Source organism: Aythya fuligula, chromosome 2 (assembly GCF_009819795.1).
Source record: "Aythya fuligula isolate bAytFul2 chromosome 2, bAytFul2.pri, whole genome shotgun sequence".
NCBI lineage: Eukaryota > Metazoa > Chordata > Aves > Anseriformes > Anatidae > Aythya > Aythya fuligula.
Window position 1 is genome coordinate 158135343 of NC_045560.1, and position 24525 is coordinate 158159867.

Here is a 24525-nt window from a genome sequence, read left to right on the forward strand (position 1 = left end):
AATTTTTCCTCAAATTTTCATGCCGGTCTTCATATCTTTATCATTTTTCTGTTGCCTATAGATAATCCCTGTGCTCATTCCTCTCTTGGTTGTACTTCTCGAATACCTTTCAAAATCCCATAAATGTTTTATTTAATGATGTTTTGCTTCTATTTTGGGGATCTTTTAGAGGGTCTGCTTTTCTCCACACCCAGCAGTTTCTGGAAATCAGACCTCTGCTTGTAGTACCACAAATTGGCATCTTGGAATTGCCAGTCTACTTTGAAAAAGCCATCTCTCACAATATCTTTTTCAATCTCTCCTCTTAAATCAGTCCATTTCCCTCTATTCCTCTGTGTTGCCCTCTTCTGAATTTCTCAAGATCTGTTTCTGACATTCTGGGAAATAAACCGTAATAGGAGCTGCATCTTGTAAGAGCTCGTGCTGCCATCTCAATATTCCTCAAAGGTGAGATTAGTCCTGCACAGCAGGTAGCAGAACACACAAAAGAAAACGTTGCCAAAACTTCCTTTTTCTGGTAATTATGGAATAAACTGCAGGTGGTTCTCTAGGAGCAGCCATTAGTAGGGTATTTGCTTGGTCTTTGCAGCACAAGGGGTTGTTTCCTTTGTGTCTAATATGATTTACTTAAACACTGGATGATTTCCTTATCCTCATGACTTTCTGACACTTCTCAGGCCTTCCTAGAACAGTTCCAGGAACGACATCACCAGGAGGTGAATTCCAGACTTGTTCAAGGCTGATGTCAAAACAGACATCCCTGCTCTTGGTTTGGGAAATTGGTGAGGTCAGCAGGGGTCATGCTGGTGATGATCAGATTGAACCTTCTGCTTTTCTGAGGTCAATTAGGTTTACTGTCCAAATGTGTTAGGAACAGGTTGCTCTTCCTAATTAGTGGGTGTCTCCTCCTGCTGGTATTTTGCAATATGGATAAAAGGAAGCAACCGTTTTTCCTTTGTTTTGGTCCTATTAATTTCCCCATAGACTTCTGTACCGTGTATTCCTGCTCCCCTTTCTCCATAACTGAAAGACTGATCCACTTATTGCCATATCCCCCATCACACTGACCTTGCCAATACCCGTTTGTTTCTACATGAACCTTCATGCAACAGGATTTTGGCTCGGTCCATTCATCAAGTCACCAGCTAATTAGTCAGCAAGTGAGGCTAAGCACTGCCAACAAGTGTGTACTGAATCTAAGAAGAGAAATTTCACAGAATCACAGAATCACAGAATTTTCTAGGTTGGAAGAGACCTCAAGGTCATCGAGTCCAACCTCCAACCTAACGCTAACAGCCCCCCACTAAACCATATCCCTAAGCTCTACTATTTCCTATTTGAATAGGAAACCAGCTCTTCTATGTCAAACAGTTATCTGGGAGCTGTCCTCAAGATATTAAAGTCTTGGTTGTTACTTAGGCCTACTGTAATGCTGGAGCATGCTCTCTTCACAGCATCTAGAGAGGGCTAATTTGCAGCCCAGTGACTAAGTTGTAGTGCTTCTTTCTTTCTCAAGAGGACGGATTACGAAACTTGAAGCAGTCAGAGGCAATAATTAAGCAGCCAAAGTGGGGAGGCGTCTCCTGCTGACCATCATCACAGACATCAGCCTGAAGGAAGGTCTGGAGCAGGCCAAGCAGGGACACCAAGGAAGAAGTAAGATTGAGGAAGACCAAAATAACTATGGGGGCTGAGTCACCTCTGTTGAGTGACCTCATCGATACCCATTTGGGAAAACGAAAATGGACCTCAAAATGGAGCCATGAGTTGGCCACATGACAACAAAGCCAGAGCTAATTGTGAAAAGGGGTTGTTTTGCCACTTTCCATGACTTTCAGGAGCATTTTAGGCCCAGTGAAGACCTTTTCCTGATCTTACAAATCCATCTTCTCTCTTGCTTTGTCACTGGTGCGCTGGGTGTTGATCTGATCTGGACAAGTAAGAAAAGAGGAAGAGAAGAAAATTGATATTGTAAGGGAAAACAGAACCAAAGCATTCAAGGAGAGCAGAAGGCAGTATAGAACCTCCATATCAATGGTGATAAAGCCCTGAGTTAGGGAAAACAAGGACCAAGGTCACATCACCTCCCACAGGTGCCTAATTTAGGCAGGGCAAGGCCTCCTTGGCTGATTCAGGTCCTGGCACGGTGACTCAGAGCACCAAAAAACGAACTCTTATATAATCCAGGTAGAGAGAGCCAGCTGCCTCCCAGGAGCAATCCCAACTATCTGAGTGAGACGCCCTTCACCTCCCCAGGAGCCCTCCAGGCACCCCAAATGTCTCTGCAGGGCACCTTGGTGTTTTCATGGGAGGAGTACACAACCATGGGAGCCAACAAATAAGAAAGCTGGGGTGGAGGGACCTGGAATTAGACACCTGTATCTGCCCGCCAGATGTCACCTCAGGATTTCTCAGGGAGGCTGGCAGAGTGGAGTCTCCTCTTACACAATGCCTACTGCCGAGGAGGGTTCCCAGTGGAAGCTTTCATGGTTTGAGGACCTCCTGTGCCTCAGGACAATTCAGATAAGACAGATAAGGAACCTTTTATGTAACCAGAGATGTTGTTCAATCTCAGTGGGTTGTGTTGCTGGGCAGGAGGGAATGTAAAACCTGTGGGGTCAGGGAGAAACCAGGTGTGAGGGAGGCAGGCCGTGGCCCGCAGATGGAGCTGCTTCCTTCAGGACAAGAGTCCTGGCTTCTCAGTGCTGTTCATAACTCCTCCATGCAATGGCCGTAAGCAGACCATGAAACCCTGCATGGCAGAAGCAGGATCTTAAAAATGTGTTCATCCCCTTTTCCCACACGTTCTTCCTTCACGTCCCAGCTTCCCTCCCATACCATAACAGAGGCTCCTGCCAAGCCCAAGTAGCACAGGACATGACCTTATTTTAAACCTGTGTGCCAAGAGCGGCTTTGTACTCACAAGCTGAGCGGGACAAGACCTGTCCTGCAGTCACCAATACTGCCCCAGCTCAATCTTGTACAAACTAGTACTGTCACTAAGAAATCCTAAGCCTGTGAATAGCAAAGATTGGAGGTTACTTCAAATAGCTTGGTCTTCACCAACATATTGTCTGGGTGCGGGGCATTGGATGATCATCCAAGGGCACAGAACAGCTCTTGTGTGTTCGAGATGTTTAGATGTGTGTTCCACATGAATATCTCTAAATTTGGCAGGATGGGAAGAAAGGTGAAAGGGGTAGACGGGACAGAAGACTGGAGCCAGCTCAGCTGAGGGATGGCAGCACAATATAAACCATTGGGACAACCAAGAGTCTCATGGCTAAAAATGGAGTAAACTTGGCCAACCTTTCAGTTGCAATGAGGAGAAAAAAGAAGGAGATGAAGCTATAGCAAGAAAATAGATGTTGGAAGCAAAGCCCAGGCCAAGACTGGATAAAGAAGATGGTGAGGAAGGCTATGAAAGAAAACAGCCAGGGACTGCATTGCCAGGCACTGGACATGGAGGGGAGGAAGGGTGGGCAAGAAGGGATTGCAGTAAATTGGGGTAAGAGGAAGCTGTGAGACCACATTTCCTTTGCAAACCTGCTACAAAGACCTGGGAGTTGTGAGCCTTGCTCCTTTTGCTCTTGGCACATCCCTACAGCTCTCCCTGTGCGGTGAGCCTATGGAGCCAGAACCAGCTGGGTGAGCTGCACCCAGCTAATTACTCCGGGAGATCTTCGTCACAGTAACCCTAATGAAGAGCTTCCCCAGCTCAGGAGAAAGCATTTCAGCCTCACACGACTTACTTCGGAAGGGTTTAAGTGAGCAGACGTCTCAGTCACAGCTAGGATTATCTACAAGGAAGGTCAGCACAAAGGAATGTGTTCCTTCAAATTTTAACCCAGGTAGAAAAGTTGACTATCAGACGTAAGAGATTTGTTTTCGGAGTTAATATTTTGCTACAGATGAAGCTGAAATTACAACATTCCAGCAGACACATGGTAGAAACTGCCTGTCTTTTCTGAGGAGTTTCCTTTAAACACCATGCAGGATACTTTTCTTCCCTTTCAAATAATCTGTAATGCTTATAAAGCAACTTTCACTGGAAGATCTTAAATCACTTTAAAGAAAATTTAATGCTCAAGATCCTTTCGTGTTGGTCCCTCCTTGTCCCCTCTGTTTGCCTGCTGGAGAGCTCAGCAGCCATTTCCTCTCCACCAGCTGACCCAGAAGAGAAATTGAATGCAAGTCAAATAGAATGCAGTTTACTCTGAAATGGAGTCACAAAATGACACTTCTGCCAATAGAGAAGAAAAAATAAAAAAAGAAAGCCTTAGGAGAGGCTTCCTGAAGTGAATGCAAAGCAATTGCAATATATTTCAGCATTATTTCAATTCAGTTTGCAGACTAACGCCTCCACTTTTGTTGCTGCTAACACGAACGCATCCAGCCGCTATGTCCAATGTACCATACCACACACGCACACAATAGTCTAAAATAACACTTTATTGTGCCCAGCTTCTGCTTAACAACTATAATATCAAAGGCTTCCTCAGCAAAATGATGCAGGGCAGAAAATAGTATAAAGGGAAAAATGGCACAGGGGAATGGGAAGGCCAAAATGAAGGGGAAAAAAATCTATGGAGTTATTAAGTTTTGTAGTAGAAGAGATGGTGCCTATATGGTACTCCCATCCCTTTCTCTTCCGAACACCATTTTGAGGTAGGGCCATACTTTTGTGCTTGCTCATCAGAGCACAGAAAGAGCATAAATATTTGCCAATGGGATGTGACACACCAAGTAGGAGAAACAGGGCAGGGCAACATTGACCCCAAAAGAAACTTATGTACAGATGAGATCCGGAACCCTGGCAATGCAAGGCCAGGCAGCTCCTTTCCCCCCAGCCCCTTTAAAACCCGAGCCGGAGGATGCAGGCGAGGCTGGCCAAGACGCCCACAGCTATCATGGTGTAACTGGTTTTCACGCTGCTGGCCCCGCTGATGTTGCACAGGGAAGTCTCGCAGCAGCTGGTGGCAACACCAGCAATGCCAATATTCACGTCAATGGATGGGCAAAATGCAGAGCATTTCTTGGTGATGTGATGCTTGCGGTCATTGCCTGAAGTAGGAGAGAGACAAAAAGAAGAAATGTCAGATTTTTTTATCTTTTTTTTTTTTTTTTTTTTTTTTTTAAATATCTATCTGCACAATATCCACTAGGGAGTATATTGTTCTATACTTAATGCCGTTGGTTTTCCATTGGGCTTTGGCACATCACATCATGATTTGTTTATATGTGACCTATGGAGACCATCCCTAGACCTGAAGACTCCTGTTTATTTTTCAGGGCCAGCTGAATGCAACCTGAAGCAGGGATTTGGAGATCTAATGCATTTGTACAGAGCAAGATTGCAAGACTTCATTGTCACCATGCCTTGGCTTTGCTCCTTCCACAGCACCCCGTCCTTTCCAGTTCCACCACATTTTAAATATATATGTGAGCCTGCAGATTATACAAGAGATTTGTGCAGAGAAATCTTTTCTTTTCCATTGTTTCCCTCTCCTAGGTGTGCTTAATAATACGCATGGTATCATTGCGACAGAGATGTGCTACGTTGAGTTCCCACTTGCCACAAGATTTCCTCTGCGTGCCATGATCCCTAATTTTTCTGCCACACCTTATGGTGGGAGGACACCCTGCAGTCAGCCTAACGCGGTCCCCGTTTGTCATCAAAACCCTAGGACAAGCTGCACACTTACCGAGTCCTGTGGTGGAATATGTCGTCAGGCAGTACTTCTCGTGGTCAGAGCACGTGGTTGTACTCAGGCACTGTAAGTTGGATGTTGCATCTTTGCATGTGAAACATGTCAGGGAGAAAGCTGCAAGAGAAGCACAAAGCAACCATGGCTCAGCTCTAGGGACATTCCCAGGAGCACAAAAATGGTGGTGCTGGCCCAGACTGAGGGGCTGGCAAACCCAGCAGACACGGACAGACCAGGAAAGCATAAAAACAGGGCAAAAATGTATGAAACTTCCCCTCAGAAACCCTCCTGGATCCAAATTACTTGAAGCTCAGATTCCTGACACTGATGTGGTTTGCTTTTTTAGCAACCCTCCGGGGATCTCCTTTCTGGATACTTACGTGAGTCTCTCTTAAAATTTTGGCATCCCCAAGGGTGCTTTTGGAAATAGCTCCCCAGTCTAACACTACCTGCAGCCCAAAGTCCTTCTGAGCCCTTTCTAACCTGGCTTCTTCCAGCCCCATTGGGTGGCCAACAGTTCTTGCACGGAAAGAGACCCGCTGAGTCCCGTCCACTTCCTTTCACAACCTCTTTGAGGTATCTGGAGAGCCCTGACCTACACAACCTTTCTCAGAACAGGCAGACCAACAGTGAATTCTTGAACTCTTTTGAATACCAAAAGGAAAAGAGATCTGAGAATAACCCCTGTGGCCATGCAGAGTGGGAACTTTTTGCTGCATGCCTCCTCAGCATATCTCGATGAGGAACGAGCAATGCTGCTCTGCACCTCGCTGTTTGGTGGGAAGGTGAATGATTGCATTTGACTGGTTCAGTTTTGGAGCTCTCCTGTATGCTAGGAGGCAATCCTGGACCTGTAGACAACAGGGCTCAGCAAACCAGCCCCTGAGCTGCAGCACAGCCATTAGTGTGTGAAGACTGTAGCACCACAACATTTGTACAAAATTTGTACATCTGTAGGACTGCATCTGCAAAGCGCTGTGCTAATCTGCTTGAATGAAAACAGTTTGCACACAAGGAGGCTCAAGCAGCCATTCATAGCAAAGAGATCCTCGGGGAAGGTTTCTTTGCATGATAAGAGGAATTTCCTGCTCATCTGTTTATCTGCAGCAAACACTCCTGCAGTAATGTCACCCAATGGGGATTAGTCTCATTCTTCACATTCCCGGACTATCCCTATCTGTGGCCAGTTAATATTCATCATATTCTTGTACCAGCACTGGCCCTTAGCTTTGTTTCCCCTGCTCTTCATCTCCCTCGCCCTTCTTCTTCCTTGCCCAAGCTTCTTTGCCCTTTCTGGTGCTTTTTCCAGCAATTTCCCAACCTCATTTCTGCCCGTGTTTGACCCTAGACAAGGCCATCTGACCCAAAGAGGATCCCCAGTGCACAGGGTGCTGCCAGTCAGGACCTGACCCCATCTCAGGTCATGAATTGAAGTGACTAGGGCGTGCACTGCATTTCACAGGAAGCCACAAAATAATAATAAGAAATAATAAAAAAAATAGTCATATAAATAGTCATCCTCTGTGTACACAGCCTCCTCTACAACCACAGCTAACAGCATCCCTTTTGCTCCTTCAGTGGCCATCTAGCACTGACCTTCACTGTCCTCTTGTGGCTTCTAGTCCTCACAAATCATTCAGCATTGTCCTGATGCTGTAGGCAACATTTTTGAGTCTGGGACCCTCCTTTAGGCCACCTGCATGCAAACTGCTAATGCCTCATTCTCTTCTCTTGTGCAAACCCCACACAAGCACTCCACCCCACAAGGACCCACCCTTTCCTCCTGGGATAACTTTGTACTACCAACCAAGTTCCCAAACTGGGTTTTCCAGACGTGTCATTCATTTTATTCATTAATTAATGCAGCTTCTTTAATCAAGCCCATTCAAAGAGAAACTTCCTGAATCTACACAGAAAATAGTGGTGCTCTCTGGATGCCCAAGCCCTGTTTCATCCCAACCTCCCAAAGCTGCTAATTTAGGAGTCTAGATGCCATGGGAGGAGGGCAGGCACATGCAAGGTGATTTTGCCAACCTCCCTCTGTGCTCAGGAGGTTTCTCTCGTGCTCAGCATTTACTACAGACAACTCTGGAGACACATGGCTGCCTTTGAAGGTCCTCTGCCTGTGCCCAGGAAGACCTCTGCTCTAGAGGAAAAGGAACATTCCTCAAGGAAGATTTTCACGTGAATAATTCGAGCCACCCAGATAAACAGCTTACATATGTAAAGCATTAGCAAGTGCAAGCACTAGCAGATGCAGGATTTGCACCGTTAAAATCGGTGAGGTTCAGGATTAATTGGAACAGCTACCAGCCTTCTGGCTACGTTGCACAGCAAAAGTGGTGCTGCCTATGTGTTAATTTTCACTGACTCCTTTAGTAAGTTTGCTGTCTCATTACGTGATCTTTGTAAAAAATGTGATTACAGTTGATAAGCTGCAGGAAAGGATCCGTTTATCACTCTCAAGTTTCTCAACCCCATTGAGCACAATGATTTAGCACACGCCAGGTTTAAAGCCTCTGAAGTCCCGGGCTAAGAACATTTACAGCTTCAAATTAACTATGAGCCTCAGTGCTCTGCTAGGTGGAGACCAGAATGGCCGTTAATTTGCAGGTAAAGCCCTACAACAGAGCCAGAGAAAGATTCAGTTTGCAATAAGGCAAAAGCCACATGAGCAGAGGGAACCAAATATTTCCCTTGAAATAGTCAGAGGGATGTTCAGATAAAGGGAAAAAGTTATCAGAGTGAGAATGGGACTCTGCATCTCAATTCCAGGTCTGGGATTACTGTTGGCAATGTTATAGCTCAAAGCAATGAGCTGCAAAAAAGGGATGAGAGCCAGGCTGCATTTTCTTATGGCATTACCATCTCTACAATTTCAGGCAATTAAACCTTGTAATTGCCTCCAATAAACAAGCAAGGAAGAAAAAAAAAAAAAAAAAGTCATGCTTTACTTTATGTTACATTTGCAGCCTTATTGCAGATGTTACCACTTCCCTATCCACAACTGCATAAAGCAAAATTAACTCCCCTTCTCATGGAGCTGCACCAAGTCTCAGGGTTCCCTGCATGGAGCTGCTGCAAGGGCTGAGCTGGGCCAGGTGAGGGGGGTCCCTCATCCCCCACTTCATCCCCTCAGCATCCTTCCAACATCTCCTGGTGCGGATACATCCCCTGGCTGGAAGACCATCTGCTAAATGAAACAGGTCAGCTACTTCTTATTCTGAGAAATGCAACATCCTCTAGAGTGAAACGAGGCTCAGCGTTGCCATCCATGCTGCAAAATCCCCTCGTCTCCCTTGAGAAGTCAAAGGCATGCCCCAGCTCCGGGGTCTTGCAAGCACAAAGCAATCCCTTGCGACTCACCACTCTCCGCGCACAGGGCTACGGCGAGCACGACGAGAAGAAAAGGCTTCATCCTCTGCAGGTCTTGCAGCCTCCAGAGCGAGCAGGACTCACGCAGGGCACTTTTTATACCTCGGCAGTGTTTGCTTTGATCCCGGGATAATAACTATGGGGTTGCAGTGTCAGATGATGAATGATTGAGAGGGACGTGTCAGTGCTTGTGTGGGGAAATACGTTGGAAATCTAAACGAGTGTGTATCTATCCCCCCCACCCCCCCCTTTTCCTTTCTGAATTGTTTCACAATGTGTCTTGCTCAGCTGGTACTAAGTACGCAACAGTTTCTAATTCTGGGTAAGTGGAGGAAAAGCAAAACACAAAAACAAAACGGCGCCCACGTGAGAAGAGGAATGTTCACCTCTCCGGGCTCGCTTGGGTCTCAGCGCCGGCTGAGGATCCTGTCCTCGCACACTGTTTTTGTGCGTATGGAAATGGCTTGAATTTGAAATGGAAATTGGGATCGAAACGTCTTCAAAATGTCTCCCAGGATTGTCAGTGCAGCTAGATCACAAGAGCAATCTCGTTCCACTGCATTTCATACGGGACCAGAGATAATTTTCTGTGGGCCTTTTTAATATTGCAGTTCAAAATCCTAAATGTTTCTGTTCAGAAATTGGATATTTTATGTGAGGGAAAATGTTGCCTTATTGGAAAATAAATTCCACTGGGCATTGAAAATGACCACCTAAATTAAAAAATAAGAATAACACCCACCCACCCCCATCACATCGAACAAGCTGTGAATTTTCTCACAAATTGCAAAAAAATAAATGTCAAGGAGAACACAAAACAATGAAAGCATGGAGAATGAGGGGCTGCCTGATCAAGTTTCTCAACTCATTAAGTCTTAGGAAAAAAAAATATAAAAATTACAGCCAACCAAAATTATTTGAAATGCCAAATAAGAATACTCCACTTGGTTTCCATACAGTGCTCTTTATTCCTCCTTTTTTTATCGTGTTCTCTCTGTATAAACTCAGAATGTTTCTCATTTTATTCTGATTTCCCTTGCCTTTTCCTCCCACCATTGCCTCTCTGCCATCTGATCGTGGGGACGGAGGCATGGTCCCAAAAAAAATGACCCGTCTGGATCCCTTTCGCATGGCAGCCTGAGCAACCTGCGTGCCCCAAGCTTCTGCCAGGAACTCTGCCCCTTGCTGCTCTCCATCTGTTGTACTTCCCCTTTTTTCTTAGCCTCAGAGCTGCTCAGATTTCTGTCTCCCACTAAATATTTGAGCTTTCGGTATGACCCGCCTGTAGTCATCATCTCATTGAAAAAGCATGCCTTAGCTCTTCAGGTGATGTAAGTCTTTCCAGCCCCTGTAAATTGGAAATACAAATATTGCTAGTATGGAAACCTGTGTGACTAAGGTGAGGAAATTTCTGCTTTCTCAATAGGTAGAGCATGAAACTCGGTTGAAACAGAGGTGGCAATTACCCAGGAAAGCTCAAAGGAGGGGTGTTGTTTGGCATTGTAACGCCAGTGCCTTTGTAACGTACCAGAATGAGGAAAACAGAAGCTTGCACCCTCCATACCGGGGACTGCAGCCCTCATCTCCTTGAGAAATAGTTTATTTGCTCCAGTCCAAAAGAGACGTCATGAGTCTTTATTGGTAAATCAACTTTTTATTGCAGACTATTCGAGGTAACAGCAGAAAAGGGGGCTCCAGTCACCAGGCGATGCCGTTCTGCAGCCTGTACATTGCACTGCAGAGGCAGCCCACATTCAGATTTATTTCAGCCAACAGCATCCATTAACAGGTACAGAAATAGCAGCTCAGCCAGGCACTTTTTTTTTTTTCCCTCCCTTGTAGTCTCATCCAAGCAAAAACTAAAATATCTCTTGTCTCCTGCAAGCTGCTGAGATTTTGATATGGAGAGGCTGTGTATTTTTTAAAGGAATTATTGAAGGGTTTTTCTGTCAGATGGGATTTGCCATTAGATGGTCCTGCACTCTTCCAACTGGTCCCATGCGTCCCTCTGATGTTAATGCTACCTTCATCCCTCACCAGTACCATGTGAGACAGATTGAAAAGAATCCAGGGGGACAGAAAGGACACAGATCATTAGGTCACTGGAGGGCCCAGGCAAAGAGAAGATAATATTACAGTTTACAAGTATCTATCGGGAAGTTATGAAAAGAGGAACAAAGGATATAACTGAGAGTGAAGGGGGTGAGTGTTTTTCTTGCCTTGTTCTAAACCTCATTGAAATTGTCATGTGAGAAGGAAGGAAGAACAATTTATTTTGGTGAAAACGTGTATTTTTCATGAAACAAAAGCTGAAATATAAAACTAACCACGATGCTTAATTCGAATGTTGTTTGTGGATTTTTCCAGTTGGCCTAAAGCTTTAAGAACAATTTCAGAAATTGCTGTGGTTAGCATACGGGGAAAGAAAAAGATGGTAACCGTGATAAAAAAGAGTGCGGAAGCCAAGTTTCCATGGGATTCTCTGAACAGAAATGCCACAACACTGCCATTCTTCAGCTAGCCCATATATACTGTGTATTTAACCAAATGCCAGGACATCCGCCTTGCCCAGAAACTACATCTTTGCAGAATGACTAACCACCACCCCGTCCATCCCCACAGCCTGCAGCCAGCGCTGCGAGTTCTCCCCGCCGCCCAGACCCTTTGCCTGGAGCAGGGCTCCCCTCAAAACCAGCTGGGCTGAGAACAAGGGAGGGTTTTCCAGGTGCTGCTTCTCCACCAGCCCTCCTGAAGCTCAGTGCCTGTGGGATGCTCAGCCAGGAATTACAAAAGCAGATTTAAAAGAGAGGAATTACAAGAGAGGATCCAAGAATGCATGTTGTTTGATCATCTTACGTGTAGCTCTGTTCCAAGAGCTCCTCAGGGATCTCCACATCATCTCTCCCATCCCCAAGCCTGGAAATGCAGCAGAGATTGCAGAAAATGCAGAAAAACAGAGCAGAGAGATCTCCACCTGAGCGGGCACCACCACGTCTACCCGTTCCCTATTCCCCATAGGAAAATCAGGAGCAATCTCTCGGCAGCAGCTCCTCCTCAAGGTAGGTTGCCTCCCAATGAGGACAACTCCAACATCACCGTCCTCATCTTGGACATCCCCAGCACCATGGGGAGGGCCTTTTACTTGTTTTAAAAGACAAAATCACCCACCTTGCAGAGATCCCATGAGGAGCTGCTGGCGCAGCCACGAGCGCAACCTGCCGCCCCCCGCTCCCGCGTGTCTGTAGTTACAAAACTCCTCTCTGCTGCTGCAAGCGCCACCTTGCAATGGGGACAGCGCAAATGGCTTTGACCTTTCCAGATTGACACCTTCATTCATCAGCTCTGAGTCATCAGGCATAACGTGGGGCGTTATGGAGTGGCTTTCTTGAGCTGCTGGATGCAACCAAGTCAATGGAGAAAGGCAGCCAAGGGAGGATCCCAGATGCTAAAAGAATAAAAGGAATTTGATGTGAAGTAGAGATTCAAAGCACAGCCATTTCTCTGGAAGACCGGTTTTCTCAAGCTGAGCTTAGTGTGGATATATCAAACAGGCTGTAGAATAACATAAATCTTTATTTTGGCTGACAATTGTCACACACATGATATCAAAAGAGCTTTCTTGGGGAAAATTAGTACAAAACAACAAATTACACAGGGGAAAAATAGGAGCTATACTGCCATGCCATTTTGTGGATCGGATCTGAAACGAGATCTTAGAAAAAAAAAACACAATGTAATAGCACAGCCCCTGGTGGAGACACTTAGAAGGTGTTGGTTTCTTGGTTTGGCAAGACCGTGCAGGTCCTTGAGTTGTCTTGTCTTCTCCTACCTGCAACCCTCATCACAAACCTGCCCTGATGACACAGACCAAGCTGGCCACAATCCCCAGGAGCATCACAGCGTAGCTGATTTTCACGCTGTTGGCCCCGCTGAAATTGCACAGGGAGGTACCGCAGCATTTGGTGGAAATGGCCGCCACGCCAAAATTCATGTTAGTCTCAGGACAGTCTGCAGAACACTTCTTGGTGATGCGGTATCCCGTGTCCTTGCCTGGATGGGGAGCAGACGAGAAAGGACAGCCGTGATTTAAGATTCCTCTGCAAGTCCTAACCAGAGGACAACGGGAGGAGGTATATTGCTCTACGGTTAATTTGCAATGCAGCAATAAAAGAGATCAGTGGATTTGTTGAGTGCTGGGTGAATATCCACTCAACCTGGCTCAAACGGAGGACACTAGAAAGTCCTTGCTAGAAACCCATACCATGCTTCATGTAGCACAGCAAAAACCACTCCCAATGCATATTCAATTCCTAAAATCACTTTTCTTATGGCCAACCCCTTTCTGTCCTCTTTTACGAGGTGTGGATGTGAGCTCCCAGAGCAAGCAAGAAGGTCTGCTTGTGAAAATCTCTTTGCTCCAGCCAGCCCTGCCACAAGGTGGTGAGGAACATAGCCCAGGTGGTGACTCACAAGGCACTGCTGGGGATACACACACATTACACAATGTGAGCCTTAACCTTCAGTGACCAACTCTTTCCAACCAGACCAACTACTGCCCTGAAGATATTATTGCCCATCAGTGTCCTTGGAGAAAAGAAAAAAAAATCATAATAACAATAATAAATAAGAAAAGCCTTGATGTGTTATTACTACTCACCGAACCCAGAAGTGCTGTATGTGGTTATACAGTATTTCTCATGATCTTCACACTTGTAGGTTTTAAGGCAGTTCCAGTTAGAGTGCTCATTATCACATGTGTAGCAAAACAGAGAGGAAGCTGGAAAAAAGCATACATGACAAGCGTTAGTAGTTTCCAGCTATGCCCTCCTGGGAAGAAAGTGTCAAAAGCCCTGTCCCTTCTTGGAAAATGCAAGGTAAAAAGTATGTTAAAAACGAGTTTAAAAGTGAAATAGGAAGTTGGTTTGCTTTGATTAATGAAGCTGAAAAGACAAACAGAACAAAACTAGTTCTCTTTCTTTGCTTGAAATTTTTGGTGATTAAATCTGAAAACACATTTTTCAGCCTGAGCAGCGCTCTCGCGTGACTTTTCTTCCAGACTGAGCTCCATTTCCCCCGGGTCCACGTTGGCCTGGTTGACAGCCAGCCTGCAGAAGCAGAACTTGCAACCTGGTATAGTTTAGTCTAGTACAGTTTTGGCAAGTGGAGGATGAGCTGGCACCGTTCTCAGGTGAGAACCAAGTTTTTAGTGTTTTCAGAGTGCATCTCCAAAGCGCTGTACAAACATGAATTAATTAAAGCCTATGACACCCCGGTGAAGTAAATTACTGAGCACAGAGTCACGTTAAAGGGAGTTCCCTGGGAGAGGTTGCTCTGAACAATGGAGAGATTATTTCAGCCATCGCCTGGAACAACATGTCCTCAGTGATATTATTAGCAGGTCTCAGCCAGGGCTATTACAACGCCAGAAGGAGGTAGGATATCTGTTTCTGAACAAAAACTGCAGTAAATTGAGTCGAATTTGCAGGCTGGCCGGCTGGCCAAGCTAGAAGCACGGGCACGTGCCGTCGTGTTCCCTGGAGGTTGATTGACAATTGGTGGAAATGTTTTCCCTCCTGTTTGGAGTTTGTTGAAATGCTCTTTACGTTCCTTATGTTTGTTGAAATGTTCCTGGCCAGGGGGGCAGAGGGGCTGAGCAGCTCTCAGGACAGCCAGCTCCATTGCCACCACCGGTCCTGGACAAAAGTGACTGAATGACAACCCAGGAAGGGTTCTCATTTAGACCAAAATTCCCCTAGTTCATATTCTTTTGTTTTTCTCAGCCCAGAAAGGTTCTTATTTCAACACAGAGCAGCTCTTTTCAGTTGAACTTGAACCTGCTTTTTTAATCTCCTCCCAGACGTTCTCCAAAGCCCAGCTGCTCGGCTGATTCAAATATTTGAACCTGTCCTTGACATTTGCTCAGACAATTCCAGAAGCAGCTTTAGGAGAAAATAAGAACCCATTTTATGCCCCAGATACCCCAGGACAGAGAGGGAAAGGCCACCTCTCTGCTGCAGGGAGCTCAGGTGCCCTGGGTATGTCTCTGGAGCCACCTCTGGTCCTCACCAAAGAACTGACTGCCTTTTTCTGGTAGAAACCTACCCAAATGTTCTCTTCTAGTGCCAGGTATTGTTAGTGTGGGTGTTCTCCATACCAACAGACAAAACAAGCCGTGTTGCAGCCTGCTTCTAACCTCCTTTTAACAGACTCGTCAGCACTCACTGCTTCTCCACGCGTGGACAAGTTAAACCTCTCACTGCTCCCTCTGGAGTCCTCTGATCTCAGCTGTGCGCCGCTGCCCTTTTGCATACCATGCCAGAGCAATCCTTGCTGCCTAGCTAATACGTGATTGCATTTTATAGCCCCTCTGGTTGTCCCTAATTCGTTCTCCTGACAAATCTGACACAGCCATTCAAACCACTTCCTGCTGCAGATAGAGCCAAGACCCCAGCACATGTGCAAAATCAGCTGAAATGTGTTCATGCTCTCTTGCACTGACTTATGCAAGAAAAAGCCCTCCCAGTCAGGAAACCACTTAAACCCTCATCGCTGTTGTGAAGCCTTGCCTACTATATCTGGCCTCCATCCTCCATTAGCTCTGGTTTTGCAAATGCAGCCAGAAGTAGCTTTAACAGTGAAAAAAAAAAAAAAAAAAAAAAGCCTTGCAGGACTCCGTGGGATTACAGACGTGCACAGAGCCGCTGTTTCTCATCTGGATATTTCTAGACAATTTTCTACTCATATCTGCATCTCCTTTCAAAAGAGGCCAAGCGCAACGCACTGTGGATCCCATTACAAACACACTCACTCCAAGACATTTAAAAAAGCTCATCAAACCTATGAACAAAGAGCTCTTTAGGCTTTCAAGTGTCTGCCAGCAGCCTGGTTTCTTAATTGCAATGCCATTGTGGGAACTAAAGTAAAATGCTGGCAGAAGATGCGGTCTCGACACCAGCCCTGTTATCTTTATCAACAACTCCAGCAGTTTCATTCAGGAACAAAAGTAAAACCGAAGGCAAAACCATGAGCCCAGTTCTATTCCTCGACTGTTAGTGTTTTTCAGTTCGTGTGTCTGTCTTCAGATGCTCGGAGCACGGTACTCCAGGGTGTGAGAAAGCAGGGTGGTGAATTCATCTTCTTTGGGTTATGAGCTGCTTGGTAGAGCTCAAGCAGAGGCTAAAACCCAACCTCACTATCATTTGAAGCAAGCGATACCAAAGAAAAACTGCACTACCAAGGCTTCAGCGATTGCAGCAAAAGCAGTCAAACCTTCTTGTTCCTGCGTTATCTCTATCTGATCTTCTGGTGTTTTCATCCTGGCTTCCCCAGCCTCTGTAGCATCTTACCTCGCTCGGCACACAGGACTGCCGCCAGCAGGGCAATGAGAAAAGCCTTCATGGTCGGTGCTCCCTCAGAGCCTGCACGGTGCGGGACGGGGCACCATCGGAAGGTTTTATACTGGGACTGTGTTTCCTTTGCCTTCCTCTGATTACAGCAATTTGAGGTTTTGGGGAGTGACGGCCCATCACATGGAATCAGCGCTGGGTGTGTTTGTGCGTAGGATCTAGCCCATTACAAGTAGCAATTTCTTCTCCCTCTCCTTCAGATCCAATCTGTTATTCCAAGACCTACTTCTGCTGACAACGTCTGCCTGGCTAATTGGGGGAACAATTTATGACTCAAGCACGGGAGTCCCTTCTAACTCGGCAGGGCTGAACCACGAAACTTGGAGCAAGGCAGAGGCAGCTGTGCCAGTCCAGTGTGGCTCATCGTTTCCAAAACAGCAGGCATCACCTGGCACCCTCCATCCTTCCTCTCCACCATGATATAAAGCTTCATAGCTGTAATACTGCAAAGTGGGAGAGGACTACAAAAAAAAAAAAAAAAAAAAAAAGAAAAAAAAAAATCTATTGTTTTGGTTATTATAATCCAAAAAGAATTCTATGAGGGAAAAAAAAAATCAGTGCATTGCCCACAGTCATTCAGAATTAACTCACTTGCACTAAGTGCTTTAAGCAGAAAATCATTGAATTTTAGCGTTCCATTTCTTTGTGCCTGGAGACTGTCACAGGGGCTCCTAAGGGCCCAGGCATGGATGGGGTCCAACACCTTTGTTTGCTTTGCTTCTCTGTCCTCCAAAAGCCACCGAGGTCTCCAGGTAACAATGTTTGTTGCTACCTGTGGGCCAGCTCTGAACTCTGACAGGTTTTTCCAGTCCCTGGTGACCTTCCCAGTCTGTCTGGGCTCCCTCCTTCTGCTCCCACCACCACCATGTCACCGTCTCTTGCCAAACTGCTCAGCTTGCGGCAGAGGCAGCAAGCGCATGGGAATGGCTGTAGGAGCTAAACTGGGAATGGAAGGAAGAGAAAATGGTAAAGAAATGAAACATTTTCTGGTCAAGAAGGGATCCCATCAGACCAGGACCCTTCATCTTTAAAGAGAGAAAAGACCAAGTTCATAAGCAAGGTTTGCAAGGTCACAAAACACATGGAAAATGAATAAAGAATTTCCAATTGCTCTTTCTTTTCCCCAAATTGCTCCCCAAGAAGCTGGTCCATGGGCTCTTCCTCCAGTCCCCTATCTGTAGGATCCTGGGCAGGTGGTTCCTTGCCCAACCCCTGTGACTGTTCATTTTCCTCTACTCATTCTTCTTTTGCCCAATTCTTCATTTTCTACAGCAACTTCAGCCCCCAATGATTTCTATCTCTGCTTTGCCCGTACCAGGGTGGTAAACTGGATGCTCACCCCCTCCACTCTGATCTCTAGATTTGCCCTGACCTTGTGCATGAATCTTTAATCATTCTCATTTTTAACAAGGTTGTGATGGACCCACGTGGCAGCTAATGTAGCAATTATGCTTAGGAAATAATCTGCTAAAAAGCCATACTCTGAACAAGACATTGTACTAATACATCCTCAAATGACATCAGGAAGGAAATACAATCTGCTAGAATGTGAAGGGAAAGAATAAATATTCGACAAGTTTGTTTAACTTTTATTGACCAGCAGGTGAAATAGAAAGCAAAACTTATTTCCCTTCAATCCACTTTGAAAATCCAGAAAAGAAACTAAATTATTACTCTGAATTCAGCTCATCTTGGAGCCAACCGAGCAGAAAAATGCTGCTCCTCAGCAGGAAGAAGAGGGCAATGTGTGAACACAGCCCACAATAAGAAAGGAGAAAGGCTTTGAAATTAAAACAAATAAATGAGCAGTAAATAAATGACACTGTTAAAGCAAAGTGCAGCTGAATAGAAAATCTACAAGTGAGAAATGGGCTGTAGGAAGTGGAAATGTGAGAAAGCATTTAAATAGATTAGGGAGAGGGAAGGTTAATAATAATAAACAAGATTAATATTTAACCCAGAACTGGAAAGAGAGAAGGAAAGAGCTGAGAATTATTGGTACAAAGCAAAATAAATCACAGCAAACAGGCAAAGCTTGAGCAGGGAAATAATTAAAGACAGGCACGGGGAAGGTAAGAAAATGGGATGGGAGGGAAGGATCGGTCCTTCACCACGTCCCCTGTGATGGCATTACTTATCAGGGTGCAAAGTGCACATGTTCTTGCATGCAGATGCTGTTTAGGTATTAAACATAGCCTGTCAAGGTCTGAGGAGCATTTTCTACAGCTCCACAAATCCCAGTTTAACCAGCTGCTGGAGTCAGACTGCCGGGCCTCCTGTGGAGCCTGGATGGAGAAGGCATCTAGGGCACCGCTGGCCCCCATCCCCATGTCCCTGAAGGAGAAAATTACAAACGATTTTGTCCTGTCTTGTCTACCAGGGTCTGGCCAGCTCCCAAAGGACAGTTTTCTTGCACGCTGTTGATATTGCAGTCACGCCCAGGGCCACTGCCAGGGCTCGGGTGTCCCGTGTAGCACAGAGCAGCCCAGTTTTTCAGCTAAGGAAGAAGAAGGCTGGAAAAAAAATAAAAAAAGGCCAGGGAGAAGAAGACAACTGGGGCAGTGGGGAGTGAAGATGGTGGCAGAAGACTTCAGGGAAGGTGGGAAGATAGAGAAGGTGTGAAAAATACCTACCCAGGGACATCAAAAAAAGAGAGGAGGGCAGCGGGGTGAAGCTTCCTGCAGGAAGGTGGGTGTAAACCTGGTGGGGTCAAGGAGGGTGTTAAAGAGTTAACAGAGCATGGGAATCTGAAGGAAGAAACTTTAACTCCCTTTGCGTTTGGCAACGGTCAGCGTGTCTGTTTGTGCCAGACCTTGGGAGCACATTGTGCAAGGCTTGTCCCCTTTTGTGTAACCAGGGTGAGACAAAGAGGGTTTTCAGCCCGTGATGGAGCAGCTATGTGGAACAAGCTGCCAAGCCCGGGGAATTTTTAATGTCAGCTCCCCCTTCTTCCTTCTGGAGGGTGGCCTCGATCGTGGACAGCAGGGAGGAAATTCTCCCTTTCAGCTTGGGGATGTAAAAAGTGCAGCCTCGGTGGGGGAAAGGAGAGACCATGGGACAAGAAGGGAAGGAACCGGCCATGAGTTGTGCTCCTGGTGTGCCTGAGTCACTCATATGAAGCATAGGAGGCAAGAGGGACATATCAGCCCCAAATAGCAACAGGCTGGTCTGGTCATGCCCTCTCCTTCCTCTTTGGGAGGCCAGAGAGTGCTTCATCTGGGCAATGGGGTTATTGGAGAGTAGAAGATCATGGGAGCTGTAAACCTCAAGGAAAGAGGGAGACCTGCACATGAGATTGTGCCTTTTCTCTCTGTTTCAGGCCTCCTGTGCTCTTCTTCCTTTCCCTGAAGAACAGGTAGGACTCCGTCTGACATGGAAGGCTCAAAACAGGACAGAGCTCCTCAAGGCAGCCTTGTGGCAGATGATGGAGGCTTCCAAACCTCCCCTAGGAAGCATAGGGCTGGCCAAATCCACCACATCAGGCTGAAACACAAGGAGATCCAGGTAGACTTTCTTCTCAGTGTGACAGCTGTGACCATCACAGAGGCCTTGCCTCAACAGGGGTGACGAACCTGAGTCCTTCAGGGCCACAGCTCCAACCAAGAAGCTACCAAATCCATCCTCCCACATCCCCTTAACCTCCAAGGTCCTAAGAGGTAATTCATCCCCGTCAGCTTGGAGGCTCCTGGGGAGACACCAAACAACGTATCATGGGGTGAAACACTCTGATTCACAACCCCATCGATGTCCTGGCTGAAGGGTCAGATCCCAACCAGCTCACCAAACAGGGCACAAGCCCAGCCCCAAGGCCACCCATGCCATCGGGTCGGACAATCAGCATGGCTTGGGCACACCCCAACCAGCTTTGTCGCATGTCCTGACATGGGATTGCTCCTGGGCACCGCCCTGTTTGCAGAGGGAAAAGGTTATGGATGTGAATCATCCTCCTTGGATCCTTGGTGAAGGTTTATTAGTCTGTGGCGGGGTCTGTGCAGCCAGGAGGGGGGATATTAGAGACCTGCAGGGCCCAAAGGAAAAAGGATGGTGAAGAAGAAGGGCTGGGAAGAAGAAGAGGTGAAAGAGAAAATCCTGTTACCCTCTTAGGATACCCCCTAAGGAATTAATGTCAGTCCTCTCCAAGGAGAACACCCACATTTGGGGAGAAATGACCCCCCCACAGGTTACTGAAGTTGCCATTGTACCAGGGCTCTGTTGATAATTCCCAAATCTGTCATTGCCTTTTCTTTGAAAGTGGGAAATTTCCCCTCATCCCAGGGCCAGCCCTGCTGATTCTCCTTCACGTGAACTGTCAAGGTGCTGGCACCAAAATGGGGCCATTCCACGCAGCATGTTCCTGCTGGTCCCAACAAGCAGAGCTTTGGTATTTCTTTGGAAGTTCTGGGATGTGATAAACATATGAACTGTGCCAGTGCAAATGCTAAGGAAAAGCCAACCTAAAGCTTCGCCGCAGATAATTTTGGCGATCCTTTGCAGGAAGAGAATGCATGATATCACTGCTGTCTTTCTGATTCCTGTGTTTTTTGTCTTTTTTTTTTTTTTTTTTATTTTTCCAATTGAAATTCCAGATCCTGGAGACACGTGGTGGTGTAGAAAGCAGATGTCTGGAGCTGCCAGGCCAGGGATATGAGAGAAACTCATCTGTGACACAGCTGGGGGAGCAGCTGGCCTTGAGAGAGCCTCCGCAGCCGTCCACAGGGACACCAAGAAAGTCTCAATGTATTTATCCATTTTGCTTCTGTAAGAAATATAATTTCCCTTATCTACCCATTATAAAGGCTCCCAGCATGCCACACACCCCCTCCTTCCCCAGAAGGCAAGGAAAGAGTCATGATTTTCAAAATTGCTCTTTTTTTTTTTTTTTTTTAATTTGCTTTAGGTTCTTGACTCATCCGATGCTTTTGAGTGATGGGTATTTCAGGGCTGGAAATATCCTGTGCTGTGCAACCCGATAGCTAAAATTTCCAAGGTTAGGTGAGAGCTGAGAGTGAAATGAGAAAACCTCCTTTATCTCTGGTGGAGGAAAAGCTGTGATGAGCTCCGCAGACAACCCCACTTCTGTTCATTGCTTTTAGGGGCTCTGGGTCTGGATTTTTACAGGCTGAGAGTGGAAAAACTCAGCACAGGCGTGGGGAGATCAGGATGCTCCGGTTTCTCCCCTGACCTGCTCCTGCTGACCCAGCCAGGAAGGACACCAAAACCCCAGCTGCTTGGTGAGAACCAGGCACTTTGGTTACGTCTAGAAACTCATCACACCTTGGGTAACAGCCAGGCTGAAACCTCCACGACCGCACCAGCAAAGGCAACCGAGGAGGGTACGGAGAGCGGGGCTCACCCCGGAGGAGGAGGAGAGCCCACAGCAGGCGGAGGAGCTGTGGATGATGGAAACATCCCGGCTGAAACCACCCAACACAGCTGATGGGTGTGTTCGGCAGGGCAGGGGAACAAACACAGGATATCTGGGAACACGATCGTGTTCCTCACGGGGCGAGCAAAAAGGGTATTTTCCCAGGAGGGCTAGCCAAAAACTCAAAGCTCTGTGTGTGTGTGTGTTTTTCAATATTGTTATTGTTGGGGAAAAATAAAGGTGTGGTTTTGCTGGGGGACGTTTGTGCTGGTGGTCACGCAGAGGGAAAAGCATCGGTCTCTCCCCAGAGCACTCCTGGGTGCTGCAGATGCTTGGAGCCCCCTCCAAGTTTTGGCTCCTCTAACCCCATCCCTGTTGCTCCAGGCTATGGCGAGCTTCCTTGCCCTGATCGATCCCATCTGTTGGCAACAACCCTCTGCAAGCCCAGCTCGCCAGCCACACAGCACGAAGGCTTGAAAACCTCGTGGATACCCGCCTGGGAAGGGCATGGGAACCAAAAGCCACCCACACAGAGCCAAGAAGCAACACCAGGGTGGAAAACCACCCTGGGTTTGCAGACACCCTTCTGCTTTGACAAGGAAAGGGCATAGCTGGAACAACTCACCCCCGCTTTGATTGCATGCACTGAGTTTTGGGGGGTTGACCCATTCCCAGCTTGAGAAAAAATCTCTGGCACAGGAGAGCTGGGGCTTTTTACTCCTCAAACGCAGCCGCTAAAGGAAGTTGCTGGAGGAGCAGGGTGAGGGGAAGGAATTGGGATCTCTGATCTGGGGAAAAGAGGCCCCTCAAAGCTTTCGTTTCTCTGAAAGCACGGGACAGAGCAGTGCCCTCCCATTTCCGAGCTGTAAACACGGCGCTTGGTGCCAGGCCCAGCTTCTGCTCACAGCTGCTCTTTCCTGCCTCCCTGCATGGAGGAAAACCCCACTTTTTTTTCCCTATAAAAAGGGGTTTGGGATGAAGGAAAAGCCAAGAGAAGTGGATCTGGGGTGGCTCAGAAATGGAGACCCATTTGGCAGACAAAACCTCACCCTTCTTCCTTCAGGCATGGCTTTCACAGCGGAGATGCAGGGTCCTGGCTGGCCCACTGAAGTGCTCTGACAACAAAAAAATAGCTGCAAGCCTACTTCTGCGCCAGAAAATAAATCAAGGACAGGGCACAGGCTCACAAAATTGCCCATCAGTGCACCCCAGAGGCCAAATTTTCACTTCCCAGACCCTGTGCAGGAGACAGCCCAGTCCCAATGGACTATTTGGGTACAGTCACCAAAGGTTTGGGGATGGAAAGGGGTCAACCATCTGGGCACAGACATGCCATACCCCATACCCCTCAAGCCTGGAGGCCAGCCCCATCCTCTGCTGTTTACCAGCCTGGATGGAGCCAGGCTCCCTCCCTGTAGCCTTTAGCCTCAAGACCTTCTATTCACCCCACTGATTCTTCAAATCGCTGCCTTGGTGACAGTGGGTATTTTGGGAAGTGAAATTTGGTCAGACCCAGCAGTTCTCTAGCCCATGGGGTGCAGCCATCACCACCAACATCCAGCCCAGAAAACTTTTTCCCTGCTGAGAGTGGGGAAAGGAGACACAGAGCAGCTTGGGGAGGCTTTTAAGCTGTGGAGAGGGGACAAGGCACCCCACTTCCCTTCTCCCCACTGCTGCCATCCAGCCGGAAGCTGGGAGAGGAGCAGATGAGCCGGTCTCCCAGCTTTTTTCAGGACATTTCCAGGTCTCTTCCTTGCTTTCCCACCTTCTATAGCATTTGCTCAGTGTCCTTCCATCCCACACCAGAGCTGGGGAGGAGGGCAGCGTGCCCACCAAGGAGAGAGGCAGCTCAGCAGCAGCATGAGGCCCTCCTGCTGCCTTCAGAGGTTTTCTGAGGACACGGGGCTCTGCATCTCCTTCTGGCACTGGGGTCATCCCTGGGGACTCATCCCTGGCCCCGTGGATTCCTGTTTGCATTGCCAGGATCCTCGTGCAACGAGGCCAAAGGGTCCTGAATGCTTCCAGATGAGCTTGAGCAGATGCCTCTGGCCACAAGACTTGTGTCCCTGCTGACATCAGATTAGGCTTTGGCCAAGCAGCCGACACACTGAGCAGTGTCCACTCCCTCGTCCTCACCTCTGTGCCTACGTGGATCCATTGTAAAACCTCACATGTGATGGACAGCAAGGGAGAGAGCTCCTTCTGCGCTCTGTGCATGCCCAGCCCCTAACAGAGCTGCTCACAAAAGCTCCTCGGTGAGTCAAAGAACAGCATTTCTGGAGGAGGGAGCGACGTGGGAGCAGCCCCAGCTTTGCCACGACAGGTTTCTGCATTGCACTGCGGGGAGGATGAGTGTTCACACCGGGTCCAGCAGCATGGCACTGCAGGGGCCAGGGGGGAGGCAGGAGCATCGGTGGCACCAGGTGGGCACGGTGACCCTCCCTGGCCCTGGGTAAGGACATCCCTGGACCAGTTGGAGGAAACATCATCAAAATATTGAATGCTGAGAGCCACAGAGCCCCCCAGCTCAGGGGAGAAACCCTGTGCTGTTATCTCCATCAGAAGCATGTGAATCAGAGCCACCAAATGGTTTCCTGAGGTCAGATGTGGGATTGAAGCCTCACCTGGACCATCCTCTCCCCTAAAACCTTCATGGATCTCTTCTCCTCTC

The 24525-nt window shown here is 47.3% G+C and overlaps 2 protein-coding genes across 2 annotated transcripts; both read right to left on the reverse strand.

Moving 5' to 3' along the window:
- Nucleotides 1-4436: 4436 nt before the first annotated feature.
- Nucleotides 4437-9299, reverse strand: LOC116486187 (lymphocyte antigen 6E-like). Its single transcript, XM_032182217.1, has 3 exons — nt 9075-9299; nt 5706-5825; nt 4437-5064 (listed from the first exon to the last, which is right to left on the reverse strand). The coding sequence occupies exons 1-3, from the start codon at nt 9124-9126 to the stop codon at nt 4856-4858; spliced, it is 381 nt and encodes a 126-aa protein (XP_032038108.1). The 5' UTR covers nt 9127-9299; the 3' UTR covers nt 4437-4855.
- Nucleotides 9300-12924: 3625 nt separating this feature from the next.
- LOC116485317 (lymphocyte antigen 6E-like) lies at nt 12925-16481 on the reverse strand. Its single transcript, XM_032180584.1, has 3 exons — nt 16430-16481; nt 13741-13860; nt 12925-13133 (listed from the first exon to the last, which is right to left on the reverse strand). The coding sequence occupies exons 1-3, from the start codon at nt 16479-16481 to the stop codon at nt 12925-12927; spliced, it is 381 nt and encodes a 126-aa protein (XP_032036475.1).
- Nucleotides 16482-24525: the final 8044 nt, after the last annotated feature.